The sequence below is a fragment of the Pleurodeles waltl genome, chromosome 1_1 (assembly GCF_031143425.1).
Source record: "Pleurodeles waltl isolate 20211129_DDA chromosome 1_1, aPleWal1.hap1.20221129, whole genome shotgun sequence".
Lineage (NCBI taxonomy): Eukaryota > Metazoa > Chordata > Amphibia > Caudata > Salamandridae > Pleurodeles > Pleurodeles waltl.
Window position 1 is genome coordinate 995,641,308 of NC_090436.1, and position 17,539 is coordinate 995,658,846.

At 48.6% G+C, this 17,539-nt stretch overlaps 1 protein-coding gene across 2 annotated transcripts in view; it reads right to left on the reverse strand.

Annotated features, from left to right (window-relative positions):
• USO1 (USO1 vesicle transport factor) overlaps nucleotides 1-17,539 on the reverse strand; it is a 565,160-nt gene that overhangs the window by 79,987 nt on the left and 467,634 nt on the right. For both annotated transcript variants that reach the window (XM_069230285.1, XM_069230286.1), the window contains one exon: nucleotides 7,109-7,324. In XM_069230285.1, the coding sequence (XP_069086386.1) occupies nucleotides 7,109-7,324 (216 nt within the window). The remainder of the gene's footprint in view (nucleotides 1-7,108; nucleotides 7,325-17,539) is intronic.

Below are 17,539 nucleotides of genomic sequence, written 5' to 3' on the forward strand. Positions count from 1 at the left end.
AAAAGTGCTTCTAGGTTCCACTTGTGGGTGGGGCTATTCAGTGTCTATAATAATCAAAGAAGATCCACTGAAGGCGGGACATTCACACTGTTCGGTGGAAAATATAGGAGGGTGTACCCAAGAGCAGAAACGGGAGCATACTAAAGTACGCAAATGTGTACATGGTAACTGCAAAGCATGATCTATATTACAACCACAGTAGTAGCTGTGCATACCTACATATTCTTACTATTACAGAGACAGATTATAAAAGAGGGCAAATAACTTCACATACAGAATTTTAAAAAATGATGAACCATGGAAGTTGTATAAAATACACACCTTATCTTTCAGACTATTACTAAACATCACTGACTAAACACTGGGAAGTTAAAACCTCAACATTTGCCTCTTAGAATCATCACATTAGCCCATTGTGCAGAAGATTCAGCAATAGGTTTGTTCCTGCATTGCCATCTAAGATCACTAAACAGCCTTGAAAAAACAGAAGTGGTTTTAGAGCCTACCATGGTCAATGGTGTCCAAGAAAATATTTGATCACACCTGAGACTTACAGATCCTTCTCTTTATGGATCAAATCTGTTTATTGTTACTTTCAATTATAAACATCACAAATGCAGCGCATCTAAATAATACAATTGCTGTAATATGCAGCATGCTCCATGCATAGTGAGAAAAAACCTGAACAAAACTTTAACTTTGTTTCCCTGCGACTGGCACGTCATACAGCAGTCACTCGATCGCAGGCCTTGTTCCAATGTGATCTTGGTCCTCCGTATAAGTCTCTGCTGCTCACTCACTCCCATTCGCTCAATTCAACTCCAGCACCCTCAAGTAGGCCGGACATGTCAATTCTGTGAACTCCGTGGATAGCATTTGTAAGAATGGTTGCCAGAGTTCCTTAAAGTCACCACTGCGCTGCTGTGAAGTCAAAGTGAGCTTTTCCATAGCGAGGAGGACCCACAGCTTATGGAGCCATGATGTTAATGTCGGGATCTTGTCAGTCCCCCACATGGCTAATAGCAGCTGCAGTGCCGCATTTAAAGCCAAGGCCATCTGCCTTCCTTTCAATGATCTCAGGGGGAAAGTAAGCGGGTTAGGCAGGCCCAGCAAAGTGTACGCAGGAAATCTGGGGATCTGAGTATCAAACACCGCGTCAATAGTGTCTATAATATTCTCCCAGTACTGATGAAGCTTAGGGCAATGCCATAGTAGGTGCAAAAGCGACCCTCCGCCCGTGCCCCCTCCAACAAAGGCTGGACTTGGTGGGATCCCAAGCATGAATCCTTGCTGGGGAGTAGTACCAATAGGAGGCCACCTTATAGGCTGTCTCTATGCCTGCCGCATTGTAAGCCGTGTGATGTGTTCTGTAAAAGATGCCCTCCCACTCCTCGTCAGAGAGCTCCCTCTCCAGTTCCCTCTCCCACCTCAGCTGGCCCTTAGTCTTAGGCGAACGGGCCTCCCCCCGTAAGAGACCGTAAAGCTCTGAAATCACCCACTTATCGTCCTTTTTCACTAAGATCCATTTTTCAAACGGTGGTAAGGGCCTATCTATTATTGCTCTATTGGCTGGCAACATGGCCCAGTGTCGTATTTGATAATACATCATCCTGTCTGCCTCTGTTAAGCCATATGTCTCCCTCATCTGGTCAAAGGAGATCACCCCCTGCTCGTCGAAAAGGTATCCTACCCTTTTGCAGCACCCTTCGTACCAACGGCGCAGTGCCTCCCGTTGCGGGCCCGGACCAAAATCAGGGTTCGCACCCAGGGGGGTCATTGGGGACGGGAATGTCGTCAAACCCAATCTGCTGGCCACCACATCCCACACCCTCATCGAAACTTCCGTGCCCGGGGAAACGTACAGCCCCCGCGCTCTGTGACGGCGCCGGAGCCAAGGCTCCTTCCATATATGGGAGCCCGCCACCGCTTGGTCCATGAAACACCAGTGTTTCTCAGACGACGGGCGACTCCATTCTAAAAGAAAACGCAATTGTGCTGCCTGAAAAGTATCGTAGAAGGCAGGGGACCACCAATCCTCCCTCCTGCTTAGGGCAATACAACACCCGACGTGGTAACCGCGTCGCCTTTCCCTCCCAAATGAATCTTAGAACCGCTGTTTGAAGGGTTGCTATCGTTCGTGGTGGGGGGGGGTGCGCCCGAGGAGCCTGATAGATACAGCGGATCCATGCCATAAAACCCGGGCCCAGCCCAAAGCGCTCAAGCACCCTGAACAGGTATGGCCAATGAACCCTATCGAACGCCTTTTTGGCATCAATAGAAAGGAAGAGCGCCTCCGTGCGTGAGCGATCAGTTTTATCCAATAGATGAAGCAATCGCTTGGTATTATCACTACACTGCCTATGCAGTATAAATCCTGCTTGGTTGGGATCCACAAGGCCTGGCATGTAATAATTGAGACGGTGTGCCAGAATGCCAGCGAACAATTTGGCATCAATATTCAATTGGGAGATCGGCCTGTAGGAGGCGCACTCCTCGGGATCCTTCCCCGGCTTCGGAATAACCACAATAGTGGCATCCAGCATGCTGGCCGTGAGAGCCGCCGTCTGTCGAAAGGAATTGAAGAGTCACATTAATATCGGTACAAGTTCCATACAGAAGGTCTTATAAAAAAGTGTGGAAAAACCATCGGGGCCAGGTGACTTCCTGACCTGCAAACGTGCAATTGCTGATATGACCTCTTCCGCCCTTATAGGCTGATCTAACGAAGTCGCCTCTCTCTCGGTCAAAGAAGTAGTTGCTATACCCTCTAGGAAGGCCTCCGGAGTTGCATTACCGGGCTCCTCAGCCCCATATAGTCCCCGATAGAATTCCGCAAACACCTCCGCAATTTGGTCGCTCGTGCGCGCTTCCGCTCCAGAGGAAGAGCAAACCATTTTTATCATTGACGCCGCGCGCTGCGCTCGCAACTGATGTGCCAATAGCTTCCCACATCTATTACTTCCTATATAATACTTATGCTTAAGGCGCACTACTGCATACTCTTCCCTGTCCCAGTCCAACCTCCTCAACTGCTTCCTTACTTTCTCAAGCTCTCGCCAGACTCTCAGTGCACTGGTATGCTTATGTGAACGCTCCAATACCATCACTCTCTGTTCTAAATCCTCTCTAAGGAGTCTCCTTGCTTTATTATCTCTAGCAGACAGCGACATCACCTCACCCCTCAATACAGCCTTCAGTGCCTCCCACAGCGTCACCAAGCAAGTGGTCCCATCATCATTAAGGCTAAGGTGGTCTAATATTGCACTATGAATCGCCTCTACTGTGGCACCGTTCTGAAGCATCGAGTCCCTAAATCGCCACCCCGATGCACCCACGTGCTCCATACTCATGCCAACCTCAACAGTAACCGGAGCGTGATCCGACAGGGCTCAAGGCTCAATCACTGACTCCCTAACCCGGGGAAGAAACTCTTGCGAGGCCAAGAAAAGGTCAAGCCTAGCGTATGTCTTAGTCGCTGCCGAGTAAAAGGAATAGTCCCTTAACGTGGGGTGCGCCCTCCTCCACACATCCTCCAGGCCACACTCACTCAGCCACTGACGACCCGCCACTGTCATTGACCCAGTCTGCCCATACCGGTGACTCGATCAATCCAAATCACCATCCATCACCAGGTTAAAATCGCCCCCTACCAGGATGGCACCGTCCGGAGATTGTAGCAGCGGGGTCAAAGCCTGTTTTAGGAAGACTTCTTGCTGGGAATTAGGCGCGTATAGAGAAGGAATGGTGAAGGAAAACCCCCCAATCTCATTCTCATGGCTAGAAGCCTACCTTGCACCTCATGCAGTTGTCACCACTTCCCCAGGGAATGAGTGCGCTAATAGCATTGCAACCCCTGCATGTTTCGATGATGCCGAAGACCAGAACTGCCAAGAGAACCACTTAGAGCGCATGCGATAAATGTCTTTTGGGATGAGATGTGTCTCCTGCAGCAGGCATATGTGACTCCCCGACCTCTCTAAAGCGGACAGGATGGCTAGCCTCTTCGTAGGATTATTGAGCCCACGGACATTCAAGCTTGTACATTTAATAATCATACCCTAAAATGAGAGCAGTATTCAAGAAGGAAGAGACCTCACAGGAAGAGCACCACCCAGGCCAGATTATCAACCATCTCAAAAGGCAAGGCCTGAGAATAAATATCTCCACACAGAAGCCAGCGTCGCCGGGAAACCCAACAACATTCAACCAATGCGCACAACAGGTGCTCACAACCAAGAAGTCCTCGCACATCCATCTTCACGAGTAAAAGTCTCCACAGGGCAGTAGATCCGTCCATGTTTGGTACACCAGGTCCATCGCCCCCGCCGCCCGACCCTCTTCAGCGGCCGGCGTGCCGTTAGCATCAAGGTCATCCGCAGTTCGGGCCTCCCCTACCCCCCCCCCCCCCCCCTCCTCTAGGCTGAAGTTCCGGCGGCCACGCTGTTCAGACCGGATTCCCACTCCGACTTCAGATCCGAGGCCGTAGGGTGCTGCAGTTTCCTTCTTTTCTCCTTCTGCCGCCAACGTGGGGGACCCCCAACAGGCAAGGTCGTCTTCTCGCTCACGTCCTGGCAGTTCTCCTCCAAGCCCAGGATCCGATTTGCTTCCGAAACGGATCTCACCTGCCAGAGCTGTTCCTTCCAACGGAAGACCAGGCGGAACGGGTGGCCCCAGGAGTAGGACACATCGTGCGCCCGCAAGTGCTCCGTGATAGGTGTGAATTCTCTCCGCCTCTGCAAGGTTCGCACAGAGAGGTTGTGGAATAATTGGAGCTCATGTCCTCGAAAATGTACCTGATGAAGATTGCGAGCCCGCTGTAGGATCTTTTCTTTAAGCCCAAAGTTGTGGAGACAGGCTAGGATATCCGGGGGGCGGTCTCCAGGGCCACCAGCGTGGCCCACGCGATGAACTCTATCCAGGACTATCTCCGGGTTCTCATCCGGGCCCAGCAGAGAGCGAAACAGGCCCACCACGTAGTCCCCAATGTCCTCCTTTTCTGCCCCAACCGGAGCCCCTCTGATGCGGATATTTTGTCTCCACGAACGATTTCCCAAATCCTCAATCGCTGTCTGGAGGACGTCCTGCTGCTCTTGGAGACGGACGACCTCCTGCTGCAGGCCCGCCACCTCCTCACCTCGAGGAATCTCGCCATCTTCCAGCTGCGCCACTCGATCTCCCAGGGAGGTAACCTCTCCTCGCAGCTCCTTCACCTCCTGGTCCCAACGAAGCTCCTGGATATCGCTCCGAAGCGAATCAAACAGGGAGGTCAAAAAGCCTTTCGTGACCGGGGAGCCCTCATCTGGATCCATCTCCGTCCGACTCTCCAGGGGTCTCGTCGCCGGAGGATCCTCAGCCATACCACCCGATGTCAGACGGGCCCCTGTCAACATTTCTCTCACTGAACGCTCCCGCTTGGATTTGGACGCTGCCATGGCACGCGGGCACGGTCTCGGTTCGCCAGATCACCCCCCCCCCCCGAGTCTCTCCAAAAGGTAGGTCTGGGACTAAATCACCCGGTGTCGCCGTGTCAAAGATTGCGCCTGGCCTTTGCACTTTGTAGCCTCCTCTTACGAATCTTCGCTTTATGTAGCCTCTGCAGCCTTACGCAGGAGCCCACACTTACTTGTCCTCCTTGCGGGTGAGTATGGTGACCCCGGGGCAGAGCGATGGCCTCTCCTATCTCTGTCCGCACTTCCAGGCCTCTCCGCAGTCCTGGAGAGACCGGCTGTTGGGGGGGGGGGGGGAGCTCCCCTCCCGCCCCCAACCAGGTCCTATAAATGGGGCGCCTTCCGCGCCCAGGATGCCTGCCAATCCTGGGGTCTAGGCCCCCATTGCGGTCCCTCCGCTCGCGGGGCCCAGCGCGATCCTTCTGGGGCTCTGGCCCCTCAGGCGAAGGGCCCAGGAAGCCGCCGGAGAAAGGCCCGCCTCGCGGCCCAGGCCACCGCCCAAGCCGCTCCGCGGCCCCAATCACGTTTCGGGGCTGACCGCTCCTCGCTCACTGGTAGCAGCGTCGCGCACCGCTCAGCCTCTGCCGGGCGACCACCAGCCCACGGCAGCGCCCGTCCCTTCGGGGGGGCCTCAGGATGTCCCCCTGCCGGGCCAGTCGACAGTGTTCCGGGCCAGGGCGGCGGAGCTCGGACGGGCACGTCCTAGCGCGCCGCCATCTTGGCCACGCCCCCGTCTTACTTAGATACTTCTCTTTAAACTGCATAAAGCATTATTACCATACTGAGGAGTTCTAAAACAGAGCAGGAAAGACTCAGTTGAGTGAAGAACTATTAAAAGCTAAAGAATAAACTGGTAAAAATCAGAAGAGGTTAAGATCCTGTTTGAATGAGTTGCAACAGGGGAACTTGCCAGAATCACTAAGTCTTGACATTACAGCTAGGACACGCCTGCTTAGAGAAAAACAAAGCTGGGTAAGATTTGCAGAGGGTCTTACCAGAGGCCATCAAATGCAGTGTGCAAGCTTGTGCATTCACTGTGTACAATGTCAATGTGCTCATCAAATGTAGGGGTGTGAAAATGGGCTGAAAGAACTTCAGATCTTCAGCTTCAATTCAAATACTATTAGAATCGTTATTTCTTTTTCATAAATCAGAAAACAAACAAATCATGGTTCATATGCTGTTCCTTAACTGTACTACAACTCTAAGGCGGCAGCTTTGGCCTAAAAGAATTACTGATAAAACGTCACCTTCAATAACATTATTTCTCATGGTTCATAAGTTTATACCGCAATGTGGAGGCATGTAAAAACATTTAATTTTACTTTCTTAATCCTTAAATTCAGAAATCCTATCAATTGCATAATGCCATGAAACACTGTCAACACTGCACTTCCTGAACCTCTATCTTTGATGACAATATAATTTCCACATATTAAGACACGGAAGAAATATGAAAGTCAGAATGCTACCCAATCCATGGTGCATCTAAAAAGCACAAGCACTGCAGCTCTCTAGTTTTAAGAACTTCAATGCATCAAAAACACCTGTGCTTAAGTCTAAGAAGTGACAGTCAAAAGCTAAGTTATGAGTGATGTTCCCCTGAGATTTTGCTTTAATGCATATGCAAGGAGACATTTGTAAAGATGTTCATATCTTACAGGTTCTCCCAACTCTTTCAGCTTGCTCTTCAATGCAAATAGTTTCTGGTCTTGGTCAGCAAGAAGTACCAAGAGGTCATCTTGTTCTTTTTTCGACTCTATAAGTTCTTGTTGTAGTTTGCTTTTCTCATTTTGTAAAATGGCAACTGTGCTGTTTGACGAGTCCAACTGTTGCTCACACAATGTTTTTTCCTTCAACAGGGCTTGTAGGTCTTCCTGGTAATAAAATAAAATACAAGAGTTAGGCTACAAAGTCTGATTACACAGCAGCCTACTTACATCTTCTCAAAGAAAATGCTATTTAATGTCAAAAGCGGCCACTACGACTCTTTGAAGAATTTAAATTAAGTCTGTGGCAGATGTGGAGAAAAATCTACTCTTGAATGATTGCACAGTAATAACCAATACATGTTGCTGAAGGGGCCTCAAGCTACAGAAGAAAAAAAACAAACTTAAAAGGTGATGAACAGATCTTTCAATTAAGACTTCTGCACTGTTATGATTTCAGGCAATGGCATTACTCAACTAGATGACGAGGTCAACAAGCAACTGTGCACCTACAAATTTCATGGAGTGGAACATACTTAAACAAAGACAGCACTTGCAGTTCTACTCTGAGAAATACATGATTATTCCTTCAATACATGAACTCTTAGTTGATTCACAGCACTCAATGATTCACATGAAACTTTCATCTTGAATCACTTCTCTAGGACAATGTTAAATTTGAAATAAAACCTCACTGAAAATCCTGAATGAAGTTAGTTCCCCTATTTTAATAGTTGTAAGAAAACAAAATGTGAAATTCCAACTAATATCACAAAAAGGGTGTCGTAAAAAAAAAAAAACTAGACTGAAAGAACAGACGGTCATACTGTCAACCATGTGCAAAAGTCTCACTGCAAAAATGTATTTGTTTTAAATTCTTGAATCTCACCTAGTGTAGCAATATGCCAGATTAGGTGAGGATATTATTCTTACCCCGTCCTTGGATAAACAAAGGCAAGTTCTCAATAGTGGGTTGAGGTGTACGTTACACATAAGAGGTTTGTCTGCATGACTTTTCAAAGATCATGCGGTTCCAAGACTGCACACCGCAGGTACAACATCAACGCCGCTCTTTTGGTCCTTGCCATGCAAATACAATACATGCTCCTCTTCCCAGCCCACCTAATAAAGGTCCTATATGCTGGCAATATTTTTTTTTTCGATACCTCATACAGTGCGGGACACTGGATTGAGGAGTGTCCTGACTGGAAGAGATGAGATGTGGATAAGGAGGAAAGACCTGCAATCCATGGTCAATCGGAATCCTGACAGCTGCTGCTGCACAAGAGCTAAAGAAATAAGACGCAACAGAAGAGGCGTCTAGAGAGCCAGAACAATGCAGGATGTCCCCCGAGCCACAGATCTGGCATCAGCACGGTCAGACAGCCACTAAGACACTGACATGCCTCAGGCTGACCCTGCCACAATCATTCCTGCTAATTGCTGACACATCTTATTTCTTCCATCCGGGGAGGGTGGGTTGTGCCTGCCCCAACAGACTGAGTTTTTAGTTGTTAAAGGTTGTCTTCATGGGTCAGGGTAAGGAAGCTGGCACTCAATTAGCACAGACCTCATACCCATGGCTTCCTCCATGATGACTCAGGGATTCTTCTCCCAAACAACATCTGCCCTGGGGTGAGTGTGTTCGGAGCCTGCTCCTGACTTGGTCAGTGAGCAGACTTCTAGACAAAATTGAGAGAGGGGCAATAATTAAAATAATATGACACATAAACCTTGACATACTCCTGCTGTAGGAAACCGTAGGAAAATGGCTCCCTGTTGCAGTTATCCCTCCACTTGTTGCCTGATATTGATGCCGGCTTGTGCTGGGACCCTGCTAGCCAGGCCCCAGCACCAGTGTTCTTTCAATAAATATGTACCATTGTTTCCACAATTGGCACATCCCTGGCAAACAGATAAGTCCCTTGTAAAAGGTAACAGTGGTACCAAGGGCCCTGTGACCAGGGAAGGTCTCTAAGGGCTGCAGCATGTGTTGTGCCACCCTAAGGGACCCCCTCACCTAACACATGCACACTGCTGAAGCAATATGCCCCTACAGTGTCTAAGTCTATTCTTAGACATTGTAAGTACAGTATGGCTATATTAAGAATATGGTCTGGGAGTTATACAAAACGAACTCCACAGCTCCATAATGGCTACACTGAATTCTGGGAAGTTTGGTATCAAACTTCTCAGAATAATAAACCCACACGGATGCCAGTGCTGGATTTATCAAGAAATGCACACAGAGGGCATCTTAGAAGATGCCCCCTGTATTTTACCCAATCCTTCAGTGCAGGACTGACTGGTCTGTGCCAGCATGTCACAGATGAGTTTCTGACCCCCTGGGGTGAGAGCCTATGTGCTCTCTGATGCCAGAAACAAAGCCTGCTCTAGGTGGAGGTGCTGAACACGGGCCCCCTGCAGGAACTGTAACACGTAGCAGTGAGCCACAAAGGCTCAGGCTTCGGGTTACAATGCCCCAGATCACTCTAGCTAGTGGAGATGCCACCCCCTGGACACAGCCCCCATTTTTGGCAGCAAGTCCCGACGAGATAATGAGGAAAACAAGGAGGAGTCACCTACCAGTCAGGACAGCCCCTAAGGTGCCCTGAGCAGAGGTGACCCCTGCTTTTTGAAATCCTCTATGTTGGTTTTGGAGGATTCCCCCAATAGGAATAGGGATAGGGATGTGACTCCCTCCTTCAGGGAGGAGGCACAAGGAGGGTGTAGCCACCCTCAAGGACAGTAGCAATTGGCTACTGCCCCCATGACCTAAACACCCCCCTAAATCCAGTATTTAGGGGCGACCCTAAACCCAGGAAATCAGATTCCTGCAACCTACAACAAGAAAAAGAACTGCTGACCTGGAATCCCTGCAGAGACGATGGAGACGACCACTGACTTGGCCCCAGCTCTACCGGCCTGTCTCCAGACTCAAAGAACCTGCACAGCGACGCATCTGACAGGGACCAGCGACCTCTGAGGACTCAGAGGACTTCCCTAAACCCGAAGGACCAAGAAACTCCAGAAAACAGCGGCAGTGTTCAAAACCTGCAACAAAGAAGCACCTTTTAAAGAACTCTCTCTTCGTGCTGGAAGCGTGAGATTTCACCCGCTGCACCCGACGCCCCCCAGCTAGAGTTCAGGAGAACCAACACCACAGAGAGGACTCCCAGGCACTTATGATGACATAGACACCCTGAGTCGACCCCCCTAGACCCCCACAGCCACACCTGCAGAGAGGATCCAGAGGCTCCCCCTGACCGCAACTGCCTGGTAAGAAAGGAACCCACGCCTGGACCAAGCACTGCACCCGCAGCTCCCAGGACCGAGAGAAACCACCTACCAGTGCAGGAGTGACCAGCAGGCTGCCCTCATCCTAGCCCAGTCGGTGGCTGGCCCGAGAAGCCCCCCGTGCGCTGCCTGCATCGCCTAAGTGACCCCTGGGTCCCTCCACTGCTTTCTATAGCAAATCCAATGTCTACTTTGCACACTGCACCCAACCGCCCCTGTGCCGCAGAGGGTGTTTTGTGTGCCTGTGTTCCCCCCCACAGTGCACTACAAAAAAAAAACAGTCTGCTCCCCGAGGATGCAGGTACTTACCTGTAAGCAGACTGGAACCGGATCACCCCTGTTCTTCATAGGCGCCTATGTGTTTTGGACCCTCCTTTGACCTCTGCACTTGACCGGCCCTGTGTTACTGGTGCTGTGGCTTTGGGGTTGCCTTGAACCCCCAACGGTGGGCTGCCTATGCCAAGGAGACTGTGTAAGTGATTTTCTTACCTGAGAAATCTAACCAAACTTACCTCCCCCAGGAACTGATTTTGCACTGTGTCCACTTTTAAAATAGCTTATTGCCATTCTAACCTAAACTCTGTGTACTACTGTTTCAAATCAAAGTTCTATACTTACCTGTGTGAAGTACCTTGCATTGTATGTACTTATCTCAAATCTTGTGGTTCTAAAATAAATTAAGAAAATATATTTTTCTATATTAAAACTATTAGCCTGTGTAGTAAATCCTACTTCGTTTTAATGGGATAACAGGAGTTAGCTTAGCCTTTGGCTTGCAGACTCGTGCCCCCGTCACCTAGTGACTTTTAACCTACTTAGCTTGCTCTGTCTTAGCACATTTAATTATTTATTTATTCTAAGATGGCTGCCTTGTATAGAGTTAGGCCACTTGTTATGGGTTACATTATCAGTGTCACCACGCTAAGGCGTCAAGATCTAGCACTAAAGACAAACAAACAGTAGGCCTTCACTCTTAGGAATTTTCCCTCTCTATACTTTCAAGGGATAATTGCCGTCCCAAGCATGTCTGATATCTATTGTTTGGGAACACACCTATGTCAGGGGTCCTTGAAGATCTGTATAAATATATCGCACTTTAGCCAGATAATCAGAGGGATTCCGACCAGAGGGCATCGCCGATATCGATGCTGCAAGTCGTCTTGACACTGACCCAGTCTCCGTGTCCCTAAGGAGTCTGAGATAGAGACCTCATTCCAAGGTAACAAGGGTTGTGGGCTCCTTTCATGGACATGGCATTGGCAGATTAGGTTTAACAAACCCAGCTCTCCTTCAGGTAGGAGGTTAGGACTTACGCACTAGGGTATTAGGGCATATTACATTCCGTATGTCTTTTTCATGGATTGCAAGATGGTTGGGGTCTTTTTAATAATGACTCTCGTCTTCACAATTCTGTTGCTTGCATTATTCATTATCCTAATCATTGTAGCCGATGCAACTTATCGCAAATTGCAGTTATGTTGAATAAAAACGATTGAAACTTTACTGCATATTTGTCATTGCCTGCGTTTGTATGAGACATGATACATCTGTGAGAAAGGGGTAATCTCCGTTTAACCACGACACTCCCTGAGATGTCCTACTTTCGAGTCCATGCGTAAAGGCTGCCACAAATCACCTTTTATTATTGTGTTTCTGGTGAGATGCTGCTAGTGAGCCGGTAAGGTTGGGACAACAGTTGCGACTTGTTGTAGGAGAGACGTAGTCGCCTACAAACAAAAGTACTGTCATCCTTTAACCAGCAGTCTTGCCTAGAGCAAGAGTCCAAACTACGACACCTGGAGTGTGTGTTCCTCCTTTAATGCCTGTGTGTGTACAACAAATGCTTAAAACTACCCTCTGATAAGCCTACTGCTCAACCACACTACCACAAAATACAGCATTAGTATTATCTAATTTTGCCACTATCAACCTCTAAAGGGAACCCTTGGACTCTGTGCACACTATCTCTCACTTTGAGATAGTATATACAGAGCGAACTTCCTACAGACACTCACCAGGTAAATGATCGATGTCCACTCCTGGCCTGGTCAGCATTTTCACAAATCTTCCATGCTGGCTTCACCCATGGCTCATGCAGGGTGGACATTTTACTCTATTCTACCATACCCTTCCAAACAACACGTCAAGAGAGATAGGTGGGATAGGTACATAGTTGTCTATGACTAGCAGTCTAATTCCTCATGGTCTACACCCCACTCGTTATCCACACACTACAAGAGGTCCTGACAGAACTTTCCCTGGGGGCGTGAGACTATAGGGAGTGGCAACCAGAATGGGGTAAGTAACTGGGTCCTGTACAAGTCAATGACTTTGGCTGCTGCTCTGAATGTGCCTGGCCACCTTCCTAGGAACTATGGCACTGACAGACTCTTAGCAACTCCAACACCCTGACATGCAGGGCTACACATATTACTCAGGAGCACACAGTGTGCTCCCGAGTCAATTACTTAACCCTTCCTACCTCAAAGGCCCCACGGATAATAGGGACAAGACTACTAGCCAGAGGCCTATCGGACGACTCTACAGTTGAGCTTACAGTGTGTGCCATGGGCCCGCGACAGACAGGCAAGGGATGGCGATTGAATATGTGGCTACTTAAAAGATCCACAAGCAAGAGATCATCTTCAGGAAGAAGTAGGCCAATACATAACATACAATTAAGTAACCTTCAATTCACCGGGAACAATACCGGAGGCATTCAGCGCCACAAAGAGGGGTCATCATCAGCTACCAAACTGAGAAGAAACAGTGCGATCAAAAAGAAGATTAGAGGTGGGAAGCCAAAGGGCTGGAAATGGAACAGCAACACATGACAGCCCCAGAGGTTGCTCTCCCTAGAACCATTACATACACCCAATCCCTAATGCAACAGACGCTTCAAGATAAGTCACAGCAGGTGTGGCAGGCGATGCTAAACTATATATTTATCATTGAGGAGACAAAGCTAGCAAAACTCTCTACCGCCTCTGCTCTCCCGTCGTGATGTGCCCCCTGGTGTGCAGACTGGTGAATGAGGCGGGTGAGAACACCACTACCACACCCCTGATTGAGCCGAATTAGCTCATTACACAAAGCTCTATTCTAAACAGAACGGACCATTCGAATTTTAAGTGGTATCCTTTATAAAACATCTGCCAACCCAACACTACACCTGATATGAGACACTCCCCGGAGGAGGAGCTAACCCTAGAAAACTTGGGGAGGCCCTGTCCCAACTCCAACCCGGTTCCACACAGGTTTCCAGTTTAATTACTGAAGGTGTATGCGACCCTCTTGAGCTCAGTGTTCGTAGGCAAGGTCCAGGAGGCAGTTAAAGTCATCCAACTGCCCTTCAACTTGCTCCTGTTTGACGTAGTGGTGATTCCCAAACTAGGTCTCCTTCTGACCCTCTGCTCCTTCTAATGCCACATCTCACTGCTGAACTCTGAAGTGAATATTTGGGCAAAAGCTCTCTTCAATAGATTACTTAAGGTGGTGGGATTCCTGGTCCACCCAGACCAATCTGTTGTTATGCTTGGTCAAGCCACACAACGTAATTTCTGATGGATATAGAATGCCCTGGCTCAGGCAGACTGAATACCCAGGGACAAGGAACTACTCCTAGTCTACTTTAGTAAGGCATATCTTTTTTGGACCGATTTGGACTTAAATGCAGGGTCACGTGACGGGGTGCCCTTCTACTCGCTACTCTTTGCGCTGGCTGTATAGCCTCTTGTGGAGTGGGCACAGGGGGACACACAGTTGCAGATCTTAGAGTGATGCCAAAGAACACTGGACGAGATTGTTTACTATGCCGATGATGTTTTGATCTTGTCATATCCACCCGAGTTGGCCCATATGCGCTTTGGATCCTTTTTGGAAGTGCGCTGGATTGCATATCTATGATACCAAATCTACTCTGTACCCACCTAGGAGCTGGACACAATCATTGTCCTTGGATACAAACCTCAGGGTATGTACAGATAGTTGCCAATACTTGGGTGTATACATTGCAGAGAAGAGCTGTTGAGCATGGGAGGACAACTTACAACCATTTGTGGCCAGAATGCTGGCAGAGGTCAATTTCTGGTCCACGCCTCCAATCTCACTCCTGGACAGGCTGGCAATTTATAAAATGGTCGGGCTCCCCCTGATTACTTTATCAGTCAGTTGCAAAACTACCCATACCTTATATAAGAAGCTGGTTCTTTATATGATATATCGTGCAAAGAGTCCCAGGGTTCCCTTACTAGTGGACAGGGGCTTGTTCTAGCAATCCCAAGGTGCCCTTTTTGAGGGAGAGTGGTTGAGCAGCCATAGTCTTCTCACAAAGGAGTGTTAGACATCTGCAAATACACACACAGTCAATAAATGAGACAACTTAAGAAAGAGATCCACCAACTTACAAAAATAACAAGTATCTTTGTATATGTTTAGGCACCCAAATCAATACAATCAGGTAAGTAAGTTATGCAAAAAAAATACTTTCAGGTTTCATTTCTCAGAAGTGGCAATGTTATCCTAAAGCGAGAAAGACATGTACTGCATTCAGGTATAGTACAACGACTTACGAGACCAATCTCCGGGACTTAAGTTAAGTATTGGGCAAGGATCAGGACCATATCAACAGGTCACATTGGGCAACACCGGGTGCAGAGGTGAAGTACGACATTGGGTGGCCAATGTGAGTCAATTGGGATTGTTCTGGTGACAAAGAGGCTTCAGGTGTGGACTGGGAGTCCAGTCAGGGTGAATCTTCAAGTTGGTGCAAATCTTCGAATGCTCAGGGACAGAGGGACACCTTTGGTCCACTTCTCTACAGGCCAGGGGGGGACGGGTGCAGCGTTGTCCTGAGGTGTCTGGTCCTCTCAACAAGGAGCGGTCAAGGTTGAGGGGGCCTGTGGACAGAAGCTGCAGGCGGCGTTGGTAGGTCCACAGTGGGCAAGTCCAATGTCGGCTTTGTCTCTGGAGGGCTGGGGAACCACGCTGGCACTGTTGGCCTACTTTAGCTAAGGCTAGGCAGCTAGGGTGCAGTGGTGCTGTCAGGTTTTCAGTGGTCAGGGGCCCTCGCAGTTGTCTTGGGGTGCCTGCAAAATGCAGGGAAGGTGCTCCACAGGAGTTCCTGAGTCTTTGTTGATGGCAGGCAGCAGTTCCAGGCTTTTGGAGGTACAGCAGCTTGCAGGACAAGAGGACTTTGGCGCTAATCGTCGGGAACAGCAGACAGGCGAGAGGGCTGGGGCCAAGTCAGGTGCTTCTTTGCTTTTGCAGCTCTTGAGTGTTACCTTTCTTCTTAGGTCACCAAGATCCTTATTTTCTGGTGCCAGGGGCTCCACTAAATACTTAATTTAGGGGCATTTAGGTGCGTTTTGGGGAGTGTAGGGTAGTAGTCAGTGGGCTACTTACCCCTGGGGTCACTACACCCCCTATATGACCACTTCCTGTGGGAAGGGGGCATAACCCTGTCCCAGAGTTCCTACTTCTGCCAATACCAAGATGGCAGATTTCTAAATGTGGTGTCCACATCAGGCAACTCACCTTAGGGGTGGGTCTGACCTGAGAGGTTGACACACCTACCTAAATATAAAATGTCCCACCTGACCCAGTGCCAAATGGGCCTTGGGACAAGGGAGTCGACATCTCTCCTTTGAGTGAAGCTAGATGTGCATAACAAGGGAGGTGGGCTTCTTTGAAATCCCCTGTTTGGAATGCAGATTTGCAGGTCATCTTGTTTGGTGGGGTGTGCAAACCCCTCTCCCAGAGCAGGCTTTTGTTCCTGTCCGTATGAGAGCAAAGGCCTTCACCCTTGGGGTCAGAAACAACCAGAGGTGGCAGGCTAGTTAGAACTAGTAACACAGATGAATGGTAGGCTTTCAGGGGGCACCTCTAAGGTGCCCTCTGGGTGCATGTCTTAAAAAATCCATCCCTGGCATCAGTGAGTGTTTAATACAAGATGTTTATTACCAAACATCCCTATTTTCAGTGAAGATATCATGAAACTGGGGAACTCTTACTGACCACTGCGTACTTAAACTGGCTTCCCTGTTCACTCACTTTGCCTAAGAATCGACAAAGACATAGCAGGGGCATATCTGCTCTTGCAGATGTGCCCTCACATGTAATATAATGCACCCTGCCTTAGGGTTGTAAGGCCTGCTGTAGCTGTGAATTACATATACTGCATGAAGGGTTAGGGGACAGGACACATAAGCTATGTGTCTGTGTCATGTTTTCACTTTTAGTTGCACTAAGACAAGCAGCCTGTGGATTGCTTTCTGCATGTACTAGGTGAGGTGTTCCTGAGTGTGGCGCAATACATGCTCCAGCCCTTAGGGACCCTCATTGGTACCCATGCCCTAGTTATTAGTGTTATCATTTACTAGGGGGAACATTTGCACAGTTTTAGGGAAAGAGATCTGGCACTTGGGACCTGGTTATCTGGACCCCAGTGCACGTTCAGTCAAAATCAATTACTAGGCAAAAAGTGGGGTGACCAGGTAAAAAATGAGGCCTTGCAGTGCTTCCTTTGGAACCGTTAACCATCCAGAATAGGACTAGCCAAATGTTATGTCGACCTTTGAGGAAAGCCCAGCTATGCCGGATCTCCTTTCATACAACAGGGCTGCACACCTAGTGGTATTCAACGAATGGTGGGGCATGGGCAAGGTGACCCAGTCTATACATCAGAAAGATGGACCCCGATCTCACACTATTTATACAGAGGACCCTTCCCCCGGTACTCCCCTCTGTGACACAGGTAGTGTATCAAATTTGGAGTAATACACTGCGCGAGCAGTGCTGAAAGAGGTGCATTATAGAGGAAAACAGGGGCTTAAAAAGCAGAGAGAGAAAAGGGAGTAGAGACTAAGGATTCATGTTAAAAAAAAAAAAAAACATGTTTTGAGGGCCTTCCTAAAGTGTAAGATATCGGACGAAATCTTCAGATGAGGAAGAGCGTTCCACAGTTTGGCTATTCCAACCACAAAGCTATTTCCTCTCCAAGAGGAGTTTTTAAATTTAGGGACAATAACATTTTTTGCTGATCAGGAATTTAGTGATCTGCCAGGAATGTACCAAGAGAATTTTTGA